The 24,381-nt window shown below is 38.3% G+C and overlaps 1 protein-coding gene across 20 annotated transcripts in view; it reads left to right on the forward strand.

The window, feature by feature from the left end:
- RYR3 (ryanodine receptor 3) overlaps nucleotides 1-24,381 on the forward strand; it is a 527,532-nt gene that overhangs the window by 241,377 nt on the left and 261,774 nt on the right. For all 20 annotated transcript variants that reach the window (XM_025189447.2, XM_075927046.1, XM_075927052.1 and 17 more), the window contains 7 exons: nucleotides 712-795; nucleotides 4,286-4,445; nucleotides 5,940-6,087; nucleotides 11,378-11,583; nucleotides 13,135-13,309; nucleotides 21,967-22,175; nucleotides 23,671-23,855. In XM_025189447.2, the coding sequence (XP_025045232.1) occupies nucleotides 712-795; nucleotides 4,286-4,445; nucleotides 5,940-6,087; nucleotides 11,378-11,583; nucleotides 13,135-13,309; nucleotides 21,967-22,175; nucleotides 23,671-23,855 (1,167 nt within the window). The remainder of the gene's footprint in view (nucleotides 1-711; nucleotides 796-4,285; nucleotides 4,446-5,939; nucleotides 6,088-11,377; nucleotides 11,584-13,134; nucleotides 13,310-21,966; nucleotides 22,176-23,670; nucleotides 23,856-24,381) is intronic.

The following is a 24,381-nucleotide window of genomic DNA, read 5'->3' on the forward strand; positions in this document are numbered from 1 at the left end:
GAGTTTTAAATACAAGATTACAAAGAAATTAAGTTTTATATTTTGGCCCATTCTACCATTTAAAAATCATAGAATTGTAGGACTTGAAGGGATCTTGAGAGATCCCCTACACTGAGGGAAGGATTAAGAAATATTTAGACTGTCCCTGACTGGTGTTTTTCTAAGTTATCTAAACGTGTCTCAGTGTGTTGAATAGCTGCAAGTCAAATGGACAATCAGGTCCAAATTCTGAATCATTGAATAACTGATAAAGTTCCTGCTGACTTTGTTGGGAGTTCTATGTGCATATTTCAAGGGCAGAATTTGGTCCTTTATTTGTAGTGATACAGAGGAGAAAACAGAGTTAAAATTCTGCTCTATTTACTCATAATAAAAGTCCCATGTGAGAGTGACTTATGGTGGACTTCTCAGTGAGGAAGAATGAGGAAGATTTGACCTATTTTTTTAAAAGATTAATTTGGACTTTTTTTTTTTTTAGTTTAATGCTAGTATCCTTCATTTCATTTTGTAATTGTGTTTATGCAGTTTTTTTTCTAAACCAAAATCTTTATTTTTCTAAAGCCCATAAATCTGCAATTAAATTAGAAGTAAAAATGTGAAGAATTACTAATATCAAGAAATAATTTAAGAGAGTGCTATATTTTTCTTTAACACTTTATAGAAGCTGAAAGTTTATATATTTTACAACAACCAACTATTTGTCTTTTATAGAACTCTTTTGGCTCTTGGATGTCATATTGTTCATGCTAATCCAGCAGCTGAGGAAGATCTTAAGAAAGTAAAACTTTCCAAAAAGTATGTATCTTAGCAATTATTATTTCCATATAATGTGTGTGTATATATAATAATGTTGATTATAATTATTAATTATTTGTGTTACTTAAACATAAAGTACTCTTTGCAGTTTTTTTAACATTATTTTAAGAAATGTATTTTCAGCTGACTTGTATGTGTTATGAAAGTTTCACATAAACAGACTGCCTGGGTGCATGGATGCTGACTTGCAACAGAAAATTTTTGTTCCGGCACCTGGCCTCTGCTGACTGCCAATCTTGCTGTATTATGTCACCCTGTGGAGTGGCTGTGAGACAAATAATTATGCACTGTTGACTACAGTGAACTAGAATTCTCTCTTTATATTGTGATGTTAGCCTTGTTTAACCCCTGAATAGAAAGGGTTTTTTTATCATTAGCAAAATATAGTAGATGATATTATACTGTATTTAGAAGGTATATTTCTCTTCAATATAACTATCTCTGTTTTTCATTTACTTTTTCATTTTGGATAAAAGTATTGTACTATTTACAAAGACAAGACTAAGGCTATGTCTATACTACAAAGAAAAGTCAGAAAAAGATACAAAGGCTTTTCCTACATTTGGCCCATCTACACGGGGCCAAATGTCAGAAAAAAAACCCTCTTCCGGAACATCCCTTCTTCCTCGTAAAATGAGGTTTACAGGGATGCTGAAAAATGCGTCTTGCTTTTCCGTAATTTGTTTTGGAAAAGCAGACATGTTCCTTGGACACGGCAGAGCTTTTCCGGGATAAGCTCTGTAGTCTAGACATATGCTAATATACCTCAGTAGCCATTTTTCTAATTATGTAACTAAATAATTAAGTTACATAAAAAGTTATCTAGATAATATTCAAATTATTATGCAACACTGGGAAAACACAATTCAGTATTATGCATTAATTAGGTGCTCACAGTATCTTTACCTTTTGTATATTACTTTGTATCAACAGTAGTAATACATGCTTCTTCAGTATTAAAAAAGAGTAGGAGATAACTTTTAGGAAATTGGGACCCAATCCTGCAAGCATATACACATACGAGTTACTAATGGGCATAAATATGTTCAAGATCAGGCCCTTTTTGCTCTAGGCAAGGACACATTTCCTTTAAGGCATTTGCCTTTGAAAATATCTTTCCCAAATGATTGCATAGTCTCATTGCTGGAGACTTTGTCTAGACTTGAATGCAGTAGTTATATTCTGATGTCCTTCTTGCTCTAAACACTTAATGAGTTGAATTCACTACTGATTTGCATATAGAACCAATGGGAGCTAAAAGTCTGACTATAGAGAAGCTGAATTAGTGCAAGGTTGCAACAGTCTCTTTTTCACTTAAGGGCCATCAAGCAATCTTCACAGCCCCAAAAAAGTGGCAAAGATGGTACAGGAAACATGCTGCTTCAGCATATCTCTGTTGCAGCCTCTGCTGATGGGGATATCATAGTGCTTCTGATGCAGTTTAAAGTAGCCATCCTTTTGCAAAATCCTGAGGACAAAGCTGCAGCCCTCTTCCACAGGTCATTGTTTCTGGCACAGGAAAGTGATGTGGGTGGTAAACAAAAGGAGTGAATTCATCTCTATGTGGGAAGATTAAGTTTGATTCTGAATGGAGCAGTGAATTTAGAAATTCTATGTTGTGGGAAATAATGAACCATTTGACAACATTAGCAAAGGAAATCTTTCCCTAGGTTTTAATTACCAAAATCATTTCTCAGCCATGGTAAAACTCTTTTGATGTCATTCCTTTCTACAATAAACAAACTAAAAGCCAGTGCGTGCTTGTGTTAGTCATAGATGTGATTCATATAAGAAACCCCTTAACGGGGGTGGGAAACCTTTTTTGGGTTGGGGGCTGCGAACCCACAGAAAAATCAGTTGGGGATCACACGCAAGTGAGAAGCAATAACAACAACAAAATCCTCACTGATGTGACCCCTGAGTGAAAAGGAGAAAGACCCCCCCACACACACATTCCCCTCACACACCAGAACCTTGGGGGGCCTAGGCTAGTAGATTTTGTGTGCTTCAGCCCTACAGAGGGGGTGGGAAGGTTGGAATGTCAGCGTGGGCTCTCCAATGCTGGGTCTTGAGGGCCCAATCCAGGCAAGCCGAGACTGGACCCTAGGCCTTAGTTCACCACCCCTGCTTTAGGAGATTGTTGTTTTGGTGCATGTGCAAAGTAAGGTATCGTCACACTATACTGTATCTCCAGCACAGCAATGGTTTAACATAGCACAAAAGTCTTCAGTCTTTTCTAAACTTCTTGCTAGAATATGAGGCTTCACTGATGTCAATGAAAGTGTCTGATTGTGAGGTTTTCTATGTGACTGTTTGTATATTAATGGCCAGTCTTGCAAAGGCAAAATATTCATGCTATTCAGTGACTGTTTTGCTTACTTTTGACATATTTAAATTACATTTTAAACATAATATTCTGCAGAAAACTTGGAAGATGTTTTAAAATACTTGGTTTTACTTATTTTATTTCATTGTATATGTATAAATACATTAAAATATACAATCATTAGATGCTAGTGTATTTGCATAAAAAGCAGATTACAGGTTGCACCTCTAAAATCTGGGATTCTCTTGTCCAGCATGACCACAGCTGTTCTAGGATCAGAGAGTCTGGGTACGCTGCAGGGGAGTGGGAGCCTGAGAGCCTGGGTGCAGCTCAGCTGGGCTGCTGGTGGGGGACAGGAAGCTGGCGTCCGGATTAGCTAGGCTGCAAAGGGAGTGGGTAGGGAGCTGGCATGAAGCTCAGTTGGGCTACAGGAGAGGGTGCATGGCTCAGCTGAGCTGCCAGGGAGCACCAGTTGCTGGTGCATGGCTCAGCTGGGTTGGGAAGAGGCCAGGAGCTGACATGTGGCTCAGCTGGGCTGAAGGGAGAGCCAGGAAATGGAGAGAGGTACATCAGGGGCCCCCCTGAAATTACCTCCCCTTGTTGGGAAAAATCCTTCATCCAGAGTGAGTCAGATCCCAAGGATGCTGGACCAGGGAGGTCCAACCTGTATTTAAATACAATCTACATTCTACACCTACATTATTTTTTTAAATTACCATTAATTTTCAAGTCAAACATTTCAGAAATGTTCAAAATACTGTATAAACATATCTTCTAATTTTTAGAACATGATCATATATATAAATTCTGCTTTAAAAAAGCACAGTTCATAACATTTTGTTGTTTGTTTTATAGCATCTATTTAAAACTCAGGCAGTGATTTGGGTCCAGTGAAGTAGGTGCTATACAAATTGTTGATAAATCAGAGTGTCTGTCTGATAGAGCTTCCATGTGATGGGTTTTGTCATGAATGGATTCCACAAATAAATGGGGAATGAAGAATGGAGACAGATGAGAAAAACACATGAATGCCATATAGAAAATTTAAGAATTCCATCCTCGTGAAAAAATAAATATTTTTAAAGTTTGCTTTTCCATTAGACAAAATAATTTTCACTCTTAATGTTTTTTATTGAATTATAGCTACATTATGTCAAATGGGTATAAGCCCGCCCCTCTAGATCTTTCTGAAGTGAAATTGTTACCTTCTCAAGAAGTTTTAGTTGATAAACTTGCAGAGAATGCACATAACGTCTGGGCAAAAGACAGAATAAAACAAGGATGGACCTATGGCATTCAGCAGGTAAGAACCAGTTTATTAGAGACATTTGAAAGATGTAAATCTGCTGATTTTGAGCATAAGAACAAGCATACTGGATCAAATCAAAGGTCCATAGCCCAGTATCCTGTCTTCCAACAGTGGACAATGCCAGGTGTCCTAAAGGGAATGAACAGAACTGGTAATCATCAAGTGATCCATCCCCTGTCATCTATTCCTAGTGTCAGGCAAACAGAGACTAGGGACACCATTCTTGACATCCTGGCTAATAGCCATTGATGGACCTATTCTCCATGAATTTATCTAGTCCTTTTATAATCTCGAATGTCACAAGATCCTCTTGCAACAAGTTCCACAAGTTGACTGTTGATTGTATGCAGAAGTACTTCCTTTATTTTAAATATGATGCCTGTTAACTTCATTTGGTGACCCTTAGTTCTTGTGTTGTGAGAACAAGTAAATAATATCTCATTATTTACTTTCTCCACGCCAGTCATGATTTTAAAAACCTCAGTCAAACACACTCACCCCTTAATCGTCTCTATTTTCCAAGCTGAAAAGTCCCAGTTTACTAATCTTCTCATATGGAAGTCGTTCCATACACCTAATCATCTTTGTTGCCTTTTACCGAACCTTTTCCAATTCAAACATATATTTTTCTATTGAGATTGGGCAACCACATCTACATGCAGTATTCAAGATGTGGGCATATCATGGATTTATATAGAGGCAATATGATATTTTCTGTCTTCTTATCTATCCCTTTCTTAATAATTCTCAACGTTCTATTCACTTTTTTGACTGCTGGTGCATATTGTATGGATTTTTTCAGAGAACTATCTATAATGACTCTAATATCATTTTTGAATGGCAATTTACACCCCATCATTTTATATATATAGTTGGGATTTTCCAATGTGCATTACTTTTCATTTATCAATATTGAATTGGATTTGCCATTTGTTGCACAGGCACCCAGTTTCACGAGACCCATTTGTAGCTCTTTATAATCTGCTTGAGACTTACCTACCTTGAGTAAAAAATACATTTTTTCTGAATCATTGATATGAAGAAAATATGATATAAGGAAAATATAAACACAGATGGTACTAGGTATCTAAGGCCTGAAAAACTTTAATAGGCTTTGACCATGCAATTGGTCAATGGAATCATGGCTGGAGAGAAATTAGTTTTTTCTTTTAAACTAGTAACAATATAGAAGTAGTGTTTCAATTATAAAATTTCCCAGGAAAATATTTTCTAAAATTTCCCTCGTTCTTGTTTTGTGCACAATAGCAATTGTTGATTTGCATGTTTAATTATTTTATTTACTAGCTTTTATATTTACAAAAATGCATTTATTTCTGATATAACTATAACTTTTATGTTGAGAGCGGGGAAAAAGACCCCCCAGGTTCTATTTTATTCAGAAAAGAAAGTATAAATTAATAGTGGTATACATGTTGTGTGATGTTTAAAACGCAATATCCTTTACATATTCTTGTGACTTCTTTTTAGGATCTTAAGAACAAACGAAATCCTCGACTGGTGCCATATGCATTATTAGATGAACGTACTAAGAAATCAAATAGAGACAGTCTTCGTGAAGCTGTGAGGACTTTTGCTGGTTATGGATATAATATTGAGCCACCAGACCAAGAACTAAGTAAGTCTAGTGAATATTAATTTTTCCTCAAATAGTATTCCTATGGGTGCTCCACTTCAGGTAGTACATACATCTTTGATTAGAGATTTTCATTAGCACTGCCTGTACAGTTTGTGTACACTCTCCAGATATCTTTGTGCTACACTCCAAAAATATATAGAACCATTTTATGGACTGAGATTGAGAGCATCTAGTACATGCTTGTTTTCAGATTATAATTAAACTTTAGTGTAGTGGCTTAATTTAGTTAATGTTATGATTTAGATGATTTGTTTATTTGTCTGAGGTATTTTTCTTCCTCTCTCCACTTCCCTTGCTTCTACCAGAAGGACTCTTGTTAGGGGGTTGTTGTTGCTCTGGTATATCAGGACATCCAGGCTTCAAGCACTGCCTCTCCTATTAAAATCCATCCTATTTTTTAGCAATGACATCCTCAGCTCTTCTACAGTTTAGAAGACATGTATGTATCTAATAACAATAAGATTTCCATATCTTTTAAAAGCACATCTATTAAAAACAGGGAAGTCAAATTTAGATTCCTGATGATAGATTCCTCTGTGCTACTATTAGTACTTAAACTGCTATCCCAGACTGCCACGCACTATAAGCCATCAATGCTTTTAGATTGACATTAGACATGTTCCACTGAAGTAATCAGGGTCCCTGGTACCAGTGGCATCTTCCAGGAAGGTTCTACTGACACAGTCTGCATCCTCAGTACTCCTGCTGATTGCAGAGTCTTTAACTTTGGCTCAGGCACACTCAGTTCTGCCTCAGATCAGATACTCAAAAAGACCTGGTTGTTTCAGATGAGCTGGAGGCATTATTGCTAATGGGTACTGAATTTTTGGTGGTACCCAGATCTGCTGAGATCTTGAGATCTTTCTCAAGTACTAGAGATATACAAACCATATCAGGCAGGCAGTTATCATTACCTCTGTTGTTCACCCCAGCTCTGGACAATGCTAAGGATTATACCTTTGATTTTCAGAGCTCTGTCCGTGGATCTCTTATCTACTACAGAAATGACATCTTCTCCGTCATTTATCCAGGAAGAAAATTTCCAAGGAAGAAATAATCTTAGGCCCATCTCACTGATTTGATCAGCAGTAGATGCTCCCTCTTCCATGCTATGTCCTCCTCAGTGGGCATACTGGGATTTATGGCTGTTTATCCCCAGTAGTTCTTGAGAGCTTTGAGACACTCCCATGGGGAGTATATAAAAAAAAGATAACGACCCATTCCATCCCTTCCTCTCAGCAGCTTGAACCTCAGGAGGAAACTTTGTGGAGCAAGAGGCCAGAGTGGACAAGCAGGTGACACTTCAAACAAATATCTCATCATCATGGCCAGATGAGGTTGTAATGCTTGTACCACTTATTTTGGGAGAGAACTTCAAGTAAATTTTTAATTAAAAAAAAGCTTAACACTGAATCACTCAAAATTCCTTTTAGAGAAGGTCTAAGAGTCACAGCATAACATTTTGGACAACTTCTGCAGAAGTAGTGTTACCAATGAATGAGGCTGTATTGGTACCTCATGAGATTCTCTGGCAAACTCCTGCCATGGCAACTCATGTGTGTAAATGAGCAGACACAAAGTTTTATGTTCTAACTAAGAATTCAATGTTTGTGTTCTCCCACCCACAACCAAATACTTTAGTTGTGAAAGTGGTCAGTGGGTATAGCAGACAGCACAGTGCAAAATCTGTGCCTTATGATAAGGATCAAAGTGACTTGATTTTATAAAAGTTACACTTTTGCAGCTCTGCAATTGAGGATCATAAATTACCAGGCTCTGCTGACATAATACAACTACACCAATGATGGTAAATTCAACACCTTTATTGAACACCTTCCTGACAAATACCAGGAACAGTTAAAGGCAATTATAAATGAAGGTCAGCTCTTAGAGAGGACCTCATAAAAAGCCTTCCTAAGTGTACCCAAGTCTTTGGCTCAGTCAATCACCACTACCATCATATACCAAGCATCTCGTCTGTCTCTGCATGGCTTTTGTATGAAAGTCCAAAATACTATGGAAGACTTCCCATTTGAATCCACAGGCAAATTCTTACATACCCTAAAAGGTTTGAAGGTCACCCTAACATCTCTCAGAATATAGATACCTACAAATTAAAAGAAAATTTAGTAAATCTCAGTCCATTAATAGATTCAACAAATAGATTTGGAGGTTATAGTATCAGGTTGCTCCATCCATTTTACCTCTTTCCTGCCATCCCATCTCCCTCCCCAACTCACCAATATTGTCTGAGACAGGAAGTCCATTCTCTCTAAATCATACGGCCTCAGAACCAGGTCTGGTCTGGCACAGAGGTAAGGGTTTCTGTTTCAAGAATGTACTAATTCCAGAACAGAATGAGGGATATTGGATTTGAAATATCTTGAACATATTTGTAAATTCAGGATAGGGACTCTTATAGCTACAGTTGCATTACTAGATTCCAGGGATTTTGGTTCTCATCCTTCAACATTCAGAATGCATATTTTCACATCAAAATTCATACCTCTCACAAGACATTTCCCCGCTTTACAATTGGTCAGGATCACTTTAGGCACTGAAATGCTTCTCTTTGGCCTGTCCTCTTTCTTCAAGGTATTCTCCAAGGTTCTGAAAATAGTAACCATCTACTTTTACTAACTTTTACTATTACTCTGAAGATAATCATATTTCCATACCTACATGATTGTTCTGGAAAGGCTAATCTAGCAATGAAGTTTGTTCTGCAGAAAAGCTAGATATGTCTCTGTTCAACAGGTTAGGTCTTTAAATCAGTATCAAAAAGTCTACTTTAGCCCCAGTTCAACAGGTGGATTCTATAAGGGCCTCTCTGGATGCCATAGCAGCCAGAGCTTGCTTTCCTAGAAGAAGGTTCACATGGAAGGTTAAATCTGCAATACTTTTAGGGGTTATACAAAGCTGATTATATCCTGAACCAATATAATCTAGTTAGGATGGTTTTTATTGCTCATCAGGTTCTGGGCTCACTCAGTTAGTGGAAAGACCAATCCAAATTATATGCAGGAATTCCTTTTCTCCAGTGTCCTCCATGTGTCACAGTAATTTTGGATATATCTCTTGGAGGGTGGAGAGTGCACCTAGGCACATTGAACACAAAGTATTACGGGTAAATTATCTGCCCGAGAAGTTTAAAAGCAGTCAAGAATATTTTTCTTCTGTTCATTGTGGGCCAATTTATAAAAATGATGGTGGACAACATATCCTGCATGTTTTACATACGTCACCGGGGAAGGAGAGATTCCACTTTCTCCTTCTGTCAAAGCAATATATTGAACTGGAGTGCAGCCAATCACATCCTCATGTCAGCATTTGCTTTCCAGGCATTCAGAACATCATGGTTGATAATTAAAGCAGGCACGTCTCCCAAGATTATGAATGAGAATACTACACTTGCACTCTCAGACACATATTTCTAACTTGGAAGTTCCCCAAAGTGGACCTCTCTGCGGTTGCTGCCAACAAAACAATCGCAGAGAAACAGTGCAAGAAATTCTTCTTAAAGAGAGGACTAGGTCACCAGTTTCTAGAGCACTAAGGAAATGAGGAAAAACTTTTTTCAATCAGGGCAAAAGACTCACTGGAAAATCAGTCAAGGGGGCCAGAAAAAAAAGAGGCAGACACTTCACTCACAGGGACATCAGGGCTCTGCTCATGCTCCAGCCCCACAGTCGGGGAGGGCTGGAGGTACTCATTGCTTCCCTCAGAAGCAGAGCGAGCCAGTGATTGTGCTCTAGGTCCACAGACTGGTGCCAAGGCTCAGAGACTTGCTGTGGGATGGAGCACAAATTCCAGGCACAGGCGAAAGCCCCAAGCATCTTCATCGGCCAGATCAAAGCTAGCTGGGGACCATATCTACCTCATAGGACAATAGATTCCCCATCCTGCTATACAGGTTGTGTTTCTTACACTCTGGAGAGACAGCTTTCTCCATGCTATTATTCCTGTAACTGTAGCTATACACTAATATTTAGTAATGTGCTCCACTGAATTATGTACAATTTATAGCAGCAGTCTTGCACAAATGTAAGATGTCTGTAAATGAGGTTTACAGGATCTTTCGAAAAAAGCCTGCCATTTTTGAAAGAACCACGTCTAGACTGCTGTTTTACTTTTGAAATGGAGCTTTTTTGAAAGAGTGCCATTACATCAATATGCAAATCCAGCGCAGGATATTTAAATCCTCGTTTCATTTGCAATTTCAAAGTGTCTAATTTACATCCCTCTGTCGAAAGAGGGATGTATTTTAGACACAGCCTCAGAGACTAACAAAACATGTAGATGAAGAAGTGGATTGTGCCCATGAAAGCTCATGATGCCATCTGCATATTTTGTTAGTCTTTAAGATGCTGCAAGACCATTACCCACCAAAGTTTCTTAAACAAAACTTAAACCTCAGTTGTAGGACTAACATTTGTAATTCTGACAAGCTTTAATTCTGTACTAAATTGTAGATCATTTAGCTTTATCATGCTCAATGTCTCTGTTATTAATATTTACAGGAAGAATGTATAAAGCTTGTGTGTATGCTTCTTTGTCTCACTAATATCGTGGGACCGACACAACTACAACAATATTGCAAACACAAACATCTTGTCATTTAAGAAAGAACAGGATTCTGCTCCAGATCCACATTATAAACAGAGTGGGCCAACAGAATTGCTGAGCCCTGGGCAAGGTAGGGGAGCTGGCATCAGGCTCTCAGAAGGTGCAGGGGCCTTAGATAGGAGGAGTGTGGCTGGAGATAGCCTTCCAGAACCACCCCTCCAGCACTGCCTAGAGCATGCTGTCCAATTCACAGGGCCTGAGTCTAGTGTTCCCTGTAATCTGGGCTCTTGTGAGGTCACCCAGGCATGATTCAGAGGCTGCCCAGTTTATTAGCAGAATGGCCACAGCTAGGTTTTTTGTTTCTACTGGTGGTACACATTTGCAAATGCCTCCATGCATATAAATAAATTTATTCTTCACATGGATGGAAAAGATTATAGGGAACATTGCTTGGGGCTCTCAGCTGCCACCACTTCCACAGTGGGGGCAGCCAAAATCACTGGGCCCTTTTGAGTCACTGGGCCCCAGAGCAATTCCCCATTTTGTCAGCAGGCCTGATTTTAAATATGAAGAAACGTAGTACCATTCTCAGCCATGTCCATAATAAATAAATATTTCTTTCAGAACTGAAACTGATGGAAAGTAAAGCATTGGCATTTTTCAGTTGTATTTTTGTCTAATTTTTTTCTTCTCTTTCTCACAGCTGACCAAACTATGGAAAAAATCAGCATTGACAAGATACGTTGTTTCAGAATAGAACAGTCTTATGCAGTGTCGTCTGGAAAGTGGTACTTTGAATTTGAAGCTGTGACAGGTGGAGATATGCGTGTTGGCTGGGCAAGGCCAGGCTGCCGGCCAGACATAGAATTGGGGGCTGATGACCAAGCATTTGTATTTGAAGGCAGCAGAGTTAGTAAATTTATTTACAAAATTTAATGTTAATGAGTTTGTTTGTAGTTGTGAATAGCCTACACAGGGACATCATGTTTTATTCTCTGAGCTACAAAGGATTTTCATACTCTACATTATCCATATGTTCTAATTCTACATATTGGGACTAATTCTACAGAGATAGAGACTGACAGAATTAACAAAATGCAGCTCAGTTAGAGAAGTCAGTTCTTTTCAAGCAAATGTCACTTGACAATAAAACATAATGGATACTTAGGACATTAATATTCACAGTGTGCTCTCTCCCCCCCCCCCCCTTTTTCTTAATCTTGATTCCTTACAGAAGAAGGTGGAAGACAATGATATTGTAGATAAGGCTTGGAGTCCCTTTGATCTGGACTCTCATCCCGTTTCTGATCTGCTGTGTGTCTGTATGCAAATCATTTAATGTCCATGTTCCACAGTGTCTCCATATAAAAATAAGGACTATCCCACAGTACTTCAAAGGAGGTTTATGGAACTTAATGTTTTCCTGTTCATAAATCTCTCTGGGCATGTCTACACTAGGAAATTATTTATTTCTCAATAAATTATTTTGAAAAAATAACTCCCAAAATAACTATTTTTAAATAGCATGTCCTCAAAATTACACTACAGATTATTCTCAAAATTAGTCAGAGGCAGGCTCCCTTTTTTCGAAAAAACTTCCCCTGCATCTAGACTGCTGCCACGTTCTTTCGAAATTAAATTGAAAGAACAGGGCTTTTTTTTTTACCATGGTAAACTTCATTTTATAAGGAAGAACACCTTTTTTTGAAAGAGGTCTTTCGAATAAAGGTGTTCTTGAATGCAAACAGGGCTTTTTCAAGAGAGAGCATCCAGACTGCCTGCGTGCTCTCTTTCGAAAATGCGGCTCACTTTTTTGAAAGAAGTGGTTGCTGTCTAGACGCTCTCTTTTGAAAGTGGCTTTTAGTCTAGACGTAGCCTTTATGTGGATGTGCTTCCTCGACTAAGAGCCCCAGAAAACATTGGGAAGTAATTACTTTGAATGATTCTGGGGAGTAGTTATTTTGAAATAGCAGCATGGAGTGTCCACATTACCACTATTTCAAAAGAACTATTTCTCAATAAGTGTTATTCCTTGTGAAAAGTGGGAGTTATTATTTTGAAATAACTGGCCCTTTATTTCTAAATAACCGGCTTGGTAATGTGGACGCTCCACTTGTTATTTTGAAATAAGGAGAGTTATTTCAAAATAATTCCCTAGTGTACACCAGAGCTTTCAGACCTCTGCATGAAAAGCAGTTGATAAAAAGAATTAAGAGTCGAGTGACACCACTGATTAAATTTTTTCATTATAGCTATGTCTTAGATTTGTTACAGATTATTCATATATATTAAGATTTATTTTCGTATTTAGAATTGTATGTCTAGAACCTATTCTATGCAATATAAAGCCACTGATTGGCTGTGAGTCTTGGCTTCCCTATTCCTCCCTCTGCTTTGAATCTCTCTTGCAGCAAATCGGGCATGATGTATTTTTATTTCTGAGCCCTTGTTCTTTTTTAGGGCCGGCGCTGGCATCAAGGCAGTGGATTTTTTGGACGAAACTGGCAACCAGGAGATGTGGTTGGTTGTATGATTAATTTAGATGACAAGTCCATGATCTTTACTCTGAATGGAGAGTTGCTTATAACAAATAAAGGTTCAGAACTTGCCTTTGCTGACTTTGAAATAGATAAGGGTAAGTTGAATCCTATTGTTTTTAAAGATACACTGTAAGAATATGTATATAGGAAACATTAGGAGAAAATTATGTTGTACTACATAAAATGAATCGAGAAGTCTGAAATTGAAGCATTGGAAATGAATCTACCTTTTCTTATTTCATGATTGGGAATTCCTCATGTTCTTGGCCTCCAGCTCTGACAGAGTATCTCAGAGTTTTCAGCTGAGTGAAAAGCAATCACAGAGCTACCCCCAGTGCTGTTGACCAGCTAGTCTTTTGTTGGCCAAATGATTGTGCTGATTCCTTATATGCAAATAGCTCAAGCCTTTTGTTATTTCGGATGATCCAGTGCAGTTATCTGCTAGTACGCTTTTTATGTTGCAGTGTAAAGCCTGAAATTTAATTCAAACAAAATTAACTTATCTGCAAGCCCTTATCTGGAAATAGAAAAATAGGTTTCAAACAACTTACAGTACTGAACCATCCCATTCATAAGTAAAAATGGAAAGAATAACCAACTGCAAATCAGCAATGATAAATAACTAAACTTAGTTAGATAAAATGTTAAAGAAAACATTGTACTCCCAGATTAGGGATTAGTAGGCATAATAATATGAAAAAATAAACTTGAACCACTATGATATTTTATTGTACAACTAAAGCAATTTTTGGTTCAATTGTATGTTCAATTTGTGCCTTTAAACTCTTTACAAAGAGTTATTTTCTATATACATTTCCCAAAATGGCTCTATGATTTGTATGTTAAACAATGAAAATTGTCAATCAAATTACATTACTAATGGTAACATCTTTATTCCAATTTTCACTGAAAAGTGAAGTATGTTGGATCAATATATAGTTAAGAGGGATACTGTCCGTGTTACTAGATTCACAATTTACCTTGAGTACTGAAAATATTATTGTTTTTAAAATTCCTATAATGCGATAGTTCCTAGATCCATTTCTGAAAAATAATGATTACGCATAGTAGTAAGGATTTTCAGGATCAGCTTCCAGGTATATATGTATGATAGGGGGAGGGATCAAGAAATACATTACATAAGATTTGTACATATTGATCAAACCACACGTGCATGATCCAGGAAAGTAAAATATCACTAAGGAATCAGACTTTTGTTTCATGCTTCCAAGAGTTAATATATTGTTAATATTAAGCTAATTAAAATCATACCAGGGTACAATCTATACCAAACAATAGCTGTCTCGCTCCTGCCCCTTGGACGTCAGGCGCGCTTTACAATGTCTTACTGCAGTAGCCTCCAACCTGGACTGGTTACAAATAGCCGCAGGCATGCAAGTCACTCCCAGCTGCGTGTGCTGCAGCCAGCTAGCCACACCAGCCTTAAAGTAGAATAGTGATAGAAATGTAACCGTGTTAGTCTGGGGTAGTTGAAGCAAAATGCAGGACAATGTAGCACTTTAAAGACTAACAAGATGGTTTATTAGATGATGAGCTTTTGTGGGCCAGACCCACTTCCTCAGATCAAATAGTGGAAGAAAGCCACTTTCTTCCACTATTTGATCTGAGGAAGTGGGTCTGGCCCACGAAAGCTCATCATCTAATAAACCATCTTGTTAGTCTTTAAAGTGCTACATTGTCCTGCATTTTGCTTCAGCCTTAAAGGTTACTGCAAGGTGACCCCAACATGTTTGCAGCCTTAGTTTTCCCTCCAGAAATGTATGTTCTATACTGCCCACCTTTCTCCTAGACTGTACAAATATATTGAATCTGTTATTCCTTTCAGGGAGTAATATGCACACAACTTGTTATCCCAAGAGGAGTTACCCAGGCTCCAACTTCCACACACTGGATTAGATAAAACAATGAAACATGTTTATTAACTACAAATAGAGAGATTTTAAATGAGTACAAATAATTAGGTCTAAAAGTCAGAAATGATTACAAGAAAAATGAAGATAAAATACTTCCCAGTGCCTAACTTAACAAACTATAGTAGATTCAAATCAAAGTTTTCTCACCAAAGGCTTCAGCAGATTGCTGACCACACTCTCAAGTCAGGACCCCTCCTCCAGAGTTCAATGGCTGCTTCTTTTGTCTTTCCAGGTGCAGAGAATGAGATTGACAGGGAGAAAGAAAGGGTTGGCTTGGGGTGTGTGTACCCTGGGTCCGAGTGGAAAATGTTTATCTAGAGGGGGATGAAAAGTATAAAAAGGAGGGGCAGAGTCTATATGAAGGATGTTCCCTGCTGTGGGTTTTTTTTCTGAAATGCCTGCCCCCTTACTTGCCAAGAATAGCCACTTAGTAGGTAATGGTCCATCAGCTTTGTTTATAGCTGTCTCTGGTGTCAGCTTGCTCTTTTTCTCTAAGAAACTGGTTTGGCTGCTCCACAGATTTATCTGGAAAACTTATGTCTATAGCTTCACATTAACACTACGATGTGCACTTTACTGATTAGCAAATTGAGTTTTTAATGATACCTCCCAAGGCATACTTTGTACATACATGTGTACAATAGTGTTTTGGGTGTGAATACTGTGGTATATTCTTTCAGAAAAATACCTTTATACTCTTTTGTTAACTATTTGCTTGCCTTGGTTTGCACAGTTCATGATCACTACCACACATTAAGCCAGACATTAAGCCAATACTAACTGATCAGGACGTGTAGTGGAATGAAAACAGGCCCTGCTCTGTGGAATAGAAGCCAACCCAGCACTGCAGAGTGAGCGTGAGGCAGGCTTGCTATCCAACCAACTGACATATCCTGGCCTCCATCGGAGGTAATTTTTTGGGAAAGGTAGAGGCTTCAATTTCAGATTTTGCCCAGCCCCTCCAAAAAACCTCCAAAGAGTGACACCATCCTAGGAAGACTTCAGGTCTCCCCTTTGCCGAGAGGCACTAGATCCATCCAGTGTCTCTCTTACCTCTTTTCCCTGCTGAACCATCAGCCACTTGTGTTATCAGAAATTAGCTTGGTTGCCTCTCCATTTCCTTATGATACCTCTTCTCAATAACCATCTTCATGCGTAAGCAGCAGGATATGTTCTCTGTTACCTCTGGCAGCTTTCTCATAACAGGATATTCCATTTACTTTCAAATCTATCACTCATTTTCATGGATAGCAGAAGTGTTAAGAGTATGATTATTTCCTTCCCTAGGCAGCTTTATTTTGCTGAAAGATACAGCACTTAATTCTGTGATATTTACAGATATTAATCTCTTCCATTTATTTTTAATTCTATACTGGTCTCAGAAATCTTGTCTCAGAGTAGTCATGACATCTGGTGTGTGTGTGTGTGCGTGTGTGTGTGTGTGCGCGCGCGCATCTTCTCCAAATCTTCTCTTATTTTCTAAATCTGTTTCTAGAATTCCCCTGGGGAATTTTTATAGCCAGCTGGATACATGCCCCTTCCCCTATTGGATTGTGGCTTCTGGACACAAATGTCTGTTCCTCCCCTTTCTCTTGTATTTTTATCTCTCTCAGCCACATGCTTATTTAGAAGCTGTTAAGCAAGTGAGGTTTAGACAGGTTCCTATGCTTATTTAGAAGCCGTTAAGCAAATGCGGTTTAGACTGTTTCAAATGTGGTTTAAGTAGCTTCCTTTTATGTCAATAGATAACAGAAGATGCTTGCTTAGGAGCTATATTGTTTAACTATATTGTTTAAATAAAATTCATACGAATATGTATGTAATCCATGAATGAATGTGGAAGTGTGAATGAAAAACACCCAAAGATAAGGCAGTCCAGCTTTCTGTGACCTTTTAAGACAAGGAAGGATCCTGCAAGTCTATAAATTAATATAACAAGCAGCCAGGTGGGACTCTCGCTCTCTCACACAAGATGTAACAGCACAGCAGAAACCTGGGACTGGCCCAGATAAAATAAAGCCTCCCGCAGATCCGAAGGGCTCCAGCTCACCCTTTGTCCAGGTTTTTTCCTCAGCAGATCTGAGGAGGTGCAACATTTTTAACTTTCTGTTATTTTTACCACCAGTGGCTACAAAGTTATACAGTTTTGGTTCCCTTTTGTTCTCAGTTTCCCTGGCTGACAGTCTGTTCTTGTCTAGCATTCTCATTGGTGTCCACATCAACCTGATAAAATGTGTTTTAAAATGACTGGCTGCAGGTACAGACTAAATTTGTTATTCTTTCTTTGGCCCACCAATGAACATTAGTTAGGCAATTGGTCATGGAGAGGCAGATTATTAGAGCCCTGTGCAGATGCCAAATTTGTGTCCAGATCCATATGCACAAAAATGAGCCATGGCTATCTGCATCTACTTTCATGGATGCAGATACCTGTGAATTAAAGCAGATATCGACAGGCTTACAGGGCATCACAGATGATGTGAGTAATTTTCCACTGCTCTGGGAGCTCATTTACAGAACTGTACTTAAACAGTAAAAATTAATTATTATAGTCAGCAGTAACTTCTTTCATCCAAAAGGACCTAAAGTCTGAGTTCATTGGCTGTTTATGTAATAGTTTTTTGCTTTCATAAGAGCATGCACAATCTCATGTCAATGGAGATTACATGCATGTGATCAGAGAACAATTTTTTTTACATTTGGGATCATTTCATTCACTATTCATATATGTTGTTCTGCACCAGCTGCAATACACCAATTTTGAGAAGATGAATAGTGACATGACTCCAGTTTATGCATTTTTTTCACCTTCTGACCAATGTTCCCTCTAAGCTTCATGGCAGCACAGATTCACAGGTGATTAATCAGCCCCGCCCAGTCAGTCAGGTCCATACATAGAGCCCTGAGCCTCTGTCTAGGTGGGGCTCAGGGCTCTGATTAATCACCTGTGAAGCTGTGCTGCTGTGCAACTTAGAGGGAACACTTCTTCTGACTGTTTCATGTCAACTTCTCTTTAGGGATGTAAACAAGTAGCCGAGCCTTATCAGTTAATCTTCTGGACTACTCACATTCCCTTCCCCCTTGCTGTCTCTGTATCAGAGGCAGTAAGGTGGGGAAAGCAGTTGCCGGTACTGAGGGGAGCCAGCTTAAAAGCCGGTTTCCCTCAGCACCAGTTATGTGGCACTGCCTATCCCTTCCTCCCCACCCCCACCTCACAGACAAGAGCTGCAGCTGGACCAGCCACTCTCCACCGCCAGCCTGGACCACAGCTGACAGAGGCTGCTTTGTAATAGCTCCCTCCCCCCCACAGCAGCTGTTTTTTTAATTGGGTCACCTTGGGCTCCCACCTGGCACCCCATGCTGTTGCCTCTGATAGAGAGGCAGCAGTGTGGAGTGGCAAGGGGCTCCCTGGAAGTGGGGCTGGGATTGCACTGCCTACTGGCCCCACTTCTGGGGACTATGGAATAGTCAAGTAACCAATAAAAATTCATGCGGTTCCCCGACTATTCAGTTACCTGATATCTAACATCCCTTCTTCTCATTTATCTGGACTCTACATGGTTCATTTAAAAATAATCCTTCTTCTCCCTCACACTTTATAGAGCAACAGTTATTAAATGGATCAGTCAAAGCGGACCCAAGTGGCATTTTTTATTATACTTTCTCGTGTTTATTGCCATTTCCCCCAAAACGCTTTGCAGTAGGGTTTTTTTTTAATCTATTTACTTAACAGAGGAAACCTGCATGGATTCCAACTGAAAATTCCAATGAAAAGAGAGAAGGTTTTTGGTTATGTTTTTTTTAAGTCCGAATACTATATAATTTGGTGATCAAAGATCCTGAGACTCAGATGACTTTGACTTAAGCTTTTGGGAGCTAAGCTTCTTTTTACTGTGTTTCTGTTGAACTGAACTGTTCAGATTTTATTTTTTATTTATTTATGTTTTATGTGTAATTGTGATGATAATGTCTGTGGATTATAAAATAGTCAAATTTATGTTGTAAAAAATAAATTGTTTAATTATCATAAGATATAATAAAGTTTTTTAATTAAATTTATTTCTTTAGTTCCTTTTGACACTCGAGTGTGAGGAGGCAGACCTTGTGCAATCCTTGCTAAAAAAAAAAAAAAAAAGCCTTAGATAGTGAATTCTGAGTCTCCATCTATTTTTCTATGGAAGTTGCGGGGCGGGGGGGAGGGAGGTTTAGGAACTGGAGAAGGGCAATTAAGTGAATTCTAGCTCACCCAAAGCTTTCAAAAGTCTCTTACTATTATATAATCTCTTATCTCATTTTTCCAAATTTCCTGATAAACTGATATTTCATTTTGTTCAATTCTAAACCAGTTATTAATACAAAAGTTTAAAAGGTAAACAAATTTAATTGGGGTTTTGATCTGTGAAGAATAATAAGATTTATATGTAGGTCAGAATATTGGTGATTTTAAAAGATGTTTGGTGTTTAAAAGAATGCTTGTGGAGAGAACATTAAACCATGTATATTCTTTTATATACATTCTAAATATGTGTAAAATTAAATTGATACCTAAAATAGCTGGCTGTTTTAGGTGTTTACTCTATTGTGCAATTGATAATAGTGAACTTGAATACCATGGAAAATTCTTTGGTGAGTGGACTTTCTGCACTCCTGTACTCAGCACCTACAGGGATCCATCTCATCCCTACGGAAAGCACCCTTGGAGCTGAGTGGCCTCCCACCTCTTTATTGGGCCTGGCACCTTGGAGAGAAGCGTCAGGGTTTATGTGGACGGGAGGAGCTAACAGTCTCAAGGAGCTGTGGCGATCATTTATATTTTTATAAAAAGAACTAACAACGCTTTGTAGAGGGGAGGTTAGAGATAACCTCTAGAGAAGACAGGGAAATAAACAAGAACATAAATATACGTAAAGTCCAGGGTAACTTCCTCTGAAGAGGAATCATGGGGTTATGGTTTAATAGGGAATTTTTAAAAAGATAATTAATTTTTTAAAATGTATATGATCCAGAGTCATCAAATTGAATGTTATTTGCCTATGCAAATACCTTTCTTTTATTACCATTGCATTCATTTCCCCTCCCCATTTCACTTTTATTTATTGTTTGTTACACTCCCTTCTTATATCTTGTTTTCGGTAAACTCTTTGGGGGCAACAAGCCATGTCTACCTATTAACTTGTACTGTGTCTGGCACAAGGAAGCCATGGGATCTTGGTGCATTGCTGTGCATGAGCAAGTTCATGTGTATTATGGAGACCTTGTAAAGATCTTCACACTCTTAATATCACAGCACTCCTCTTGTGTGCATTAGAAGCTTTGTAGGAGCTCACAGGCCTTCTCATCTTTCTATTTTCCCCTGATCCATAGGCTCTGAGTCTCGTGGGCTTGATACACTTATCAGAGGGAGGGTTGCTAGTTTGGGAAAACATGATACTTATAATAATTACATTTTCCTATAGAATTTTTAAGGGACACAAGAAAAAGTGCTGTAAGACTTGAGACCATGAAGGACCACAAAGCTCTGCTAATGCATAGAGAGTTGAGTTTCAGACTGTGTTCCTATTGGTCTTCAGCCTGACTCTGAGTGTACCAGAAGCAAGTTGAGACCCAAAGGAAAAAGGGTGAAAGATATTTAACAAAAAAGTTTTTAAGAAAAAAATCAAGTCCATCTATTCTTATTTTAGGTTAAAAAAAATGGGTCCCAGCTCTTTGTGTTGCTTATGTAGACAATTGTATTCCCTTGCTATTTGTATGTATTTGAATTCAATTTGTATTTTTATTCACATAGACATTGATGCTGATTTTTTTCTAAAATTATTTTGGAGGTGTGAGTGGTAATTTTATGTATGTAACTTTTCCATCCTGAAGGAGTGGCAGTCAAAGGCCTTTACAAGACTATAGTATATACACAGGCATAGGTTAGTGAGCTAGACAGTGAACTACTTCACATTGGACTGAAGGAAAATTTTGGCCAAGAACACCCAGAAAGACCTTTGCTTTTACAAAAATTGATGTGGGATTTTTAATGTCTACATTGAGCAGACGTGGCTTTGAATACTAAAGTTGCCCCTGAAATATCTCTGTTGAGTAAGATGTATGAATCTTACATTTTATTTGCCTCAAAAATATATAACTGAATTGATCCTTCCTGTATATGAATGATAGGTTCAAGCAAACATGGGTTCTTCAAAGGTATGTGTGTGCTTCAAAGAAAATACTGTGGCACTGAGTCTTAGAGCCTGGACTTGGGCTCACAGGATTTGGGCTTTGGGGCTAAAAATAGCAGCGTAGATGTTCCCACTCATATTGGAGCTAGGGCACTGAGATTCAGCCTCCATCTTGGGTTTCAGAATCTAGGTTCCAGCTCGAGCAAGAATGTCTACAGTACTTTTTTTAGACCCATAGCCCAAGCCTTAAGAATCTGAGTCATTTGACCCAGGCTCTCAGGGTTGGCAACACAGGTCTTTTTTCACAACCTCCCCCCCTCCCCCACGCCACCTCTTCACAGATTATCATTTATGTTTCAGATACAGCTGTCTGCTTGATCACATAAATGTGGCAGTAAGGCTGAAAGTCATCCTGGTGCAGAAGTCCCACATAAAGCCCTCTGTGCTCCACTGAAGTCCTTTAGAGGGAAGATAGCTGAATTGGTGTGGCTCTTATGACAAGGATGAATTTCACTCATGTTCATGTATCTGAATGTTAACCTTTGTTAATTCTTAAATGGATTGAGATTAAATTCACATTGGATAGAATCCAAAATAAATGTGTGTGTTCTCTATATAAATTGTGTTTTGTTCTCTGTATTACAATTTATTTAGGATTTGTCCCGATTTGCTCACTGAGTCTGTCTCAGATTGGCCGTATGAACCTTGGAATGGATGCCAGCACCTTCAAATATTATACAATGTGTGGCCTTCAAGAGGGTTTTGAACCTTTTGCTGTCAACATGAACCGAGATGTTGCTATGTGGTTTAGCAAACGCTTGCCAACTTTTGTCAACGTGCCAAAAAATCATGCTCACATTGAGGTAACATGGCATGTTCAGAAGACACCTATTTCTAATCAGTTGACCTAGTCATGCCAAGATTCTAAACCCTCACTAATACTTACTGTCATCAGGTCATATATAAAGCTATTACTTATAGACTTTCGGGCTGTAGGGACCATTGTGGTACAGTCCTCGTGGAGTAAGGTTTAACAATTAATTTGAACTAAGGGGTTTATTTCAGAATCTCGCTTCTCTGCCTCGTGTAGACGCGGGCAGTTACTTCGGGCTAGTCAGTTTCCAAAATGGCGACCGGCCGGGAATATGCTAATCAAGCGTGGGATATTAAAATCCTGTGCTTCATTAGCAATTTTGGTCACCCTCTTTAGCCTCCCTAGTTCGAACTAGGGGGCTAGTGCAGACGTACCCTTAGTGTCTCATCTCTGGCCATAGAAGATATTTACTAATAGCAGTCACAGATGGACCAAATGCTATTGTATGCCATTTCATCATACCAAAACAAGTTAGGATTTTTGCCTCCACTACTTCCCTTGGAAGATTGTTCCAGAACTATGATCTCTGATCATTAGAAACTGTCATCTAATTTCAAGCCTTAACTTGATAGCTAATTTATGTCCATTTATTCTTATGCTAACATTGGCCCTTAAGTTAAATTATGCCCCTCCTCCCCATGTTTATCCTTCTGGTTAATTTATAGAAGGAAATTATATCTTCTGTCATCCTTTGTTTTGTTAGTTTAAACAAACCAAGCTCCTTAGATCTCTTATCATAAGGTAGGTTCTCCAGTCCTCTGATAACCCTAGCACTTTTCCAGTCCTTTGATAACCCTTCTCTGTACCTCTTCCAATATGAACTCATCTTTTTTAAACATGGGAGATCAGAATTCCCCATGGTAATCCAGAGAAGATTTTACCAATGTCTTGTATAAGTGTGGTAATAAGTCTATAACTATTGGAAATATTTCACCTTGTGCATCCTAGGGTTGTGTTAACCAAGTCCAGTTTGGCTAATTCCAGAAGATCTCCTTGTCCATCTCACATGATAGTGCTGTCATGTCAGGTGGATGTTCATTCATATGGATGCAGTACAATCATTTAGATACTCAGAGCATGTCATGGACTATTTTAATCATTTTGTATGCAAATTTGTATTTTCTCTTTTCCATTTTTTACCCTTTTTACCTGCCTTCTTATCTTGAAGGCATATTGAGTCACCTTGGCCATAAATCAAGATAGAAGTCATTGGCATGCGCTATTAATATTAAAGTGTGACTCTAAAATATCTCTTGAATTATGAGTATAAGAGATTTACAATACAAATAATATTTGTTTTTGGATTTTTCTCTACTGAATGTTTGACTTGATGTTGCTATGTGAGGGTGAAACTGTTTAAATAGCTACTTGTTCATAAGAGGTTAATTCGTAGTCAGTTGAAGTCAGCATCAATTAATACAAAATTTCTATGATGTGTTTCTCAGTTTTTGAAATGAATTTGAAATTATTTTTATGATTTTTAGATAACAAGAATCGATGGAACCATTGACAGCCCACCTTGCCTAAAAGTGACCCACAAGACATTTGGCACCCAGAACAGCAATGCAGACATGATATATTGTCGTTTGAGCATGCCCATTGAGTTCCATTCAACCTTTAACTATGGCACTGGTGTAGAAAGTGCATCTGCTGATACTTTCCAAAAAAGGTTAGATTTATGTTTAATGATCTTGTGGCAGATTGCTAATCAAATTTTTTTTAAAAAAGCAGTTCACCATTATTCTCTTTTTTACATACAGTACTTCCTGTTAATTTTCCTCTCGGATACTGTAGTTTCATAGGATTTATGTTAGCGACATTCTTTTTTTATTAACAAAGTACCGTATTTTAAATGTGAGGGTTTAGATTACCTTCCAACAAAACTAGAGAATTAGATATTCAAACAAGAATTGAATCTACCAGAAGAAATAAAGCAACAGGGCTCTAGTTATTCATTGGCTTGACTTTGAGACATGCTGAAAACTCAGAAATCCCAGTGAGATCAACAGGATTTGCAAGGATTCAGCATCTCTGAGAGTTAGGCCAGAATCATTTCCTTACCCTCTCATCTTGAATACATATTGTCTAATCCCCACCCTGCTTTCATGTTTCTATTCCTCTTCATAGTTCTGTGCAAATGTAGTAATAGATATATTTAGGTAAGGAAAAAAGACCATCTGTTTTTGGTTGGCTGT

The sequence above is a fragment of the Pelodiscus sinensis genome, chromosome 4 (assembly GCF_049634645.1).
Source record: "Pelodiscus sinensis isolate JC-2024 chromosome 4, ASM4963464v1, whole genome shotgun sequence".
Lineage (NCBI taxonomy): Eukaryota > Metazoa > Chordata > Testudines > Trionychidae > Pelodiscus > Pelodiscus sinensis.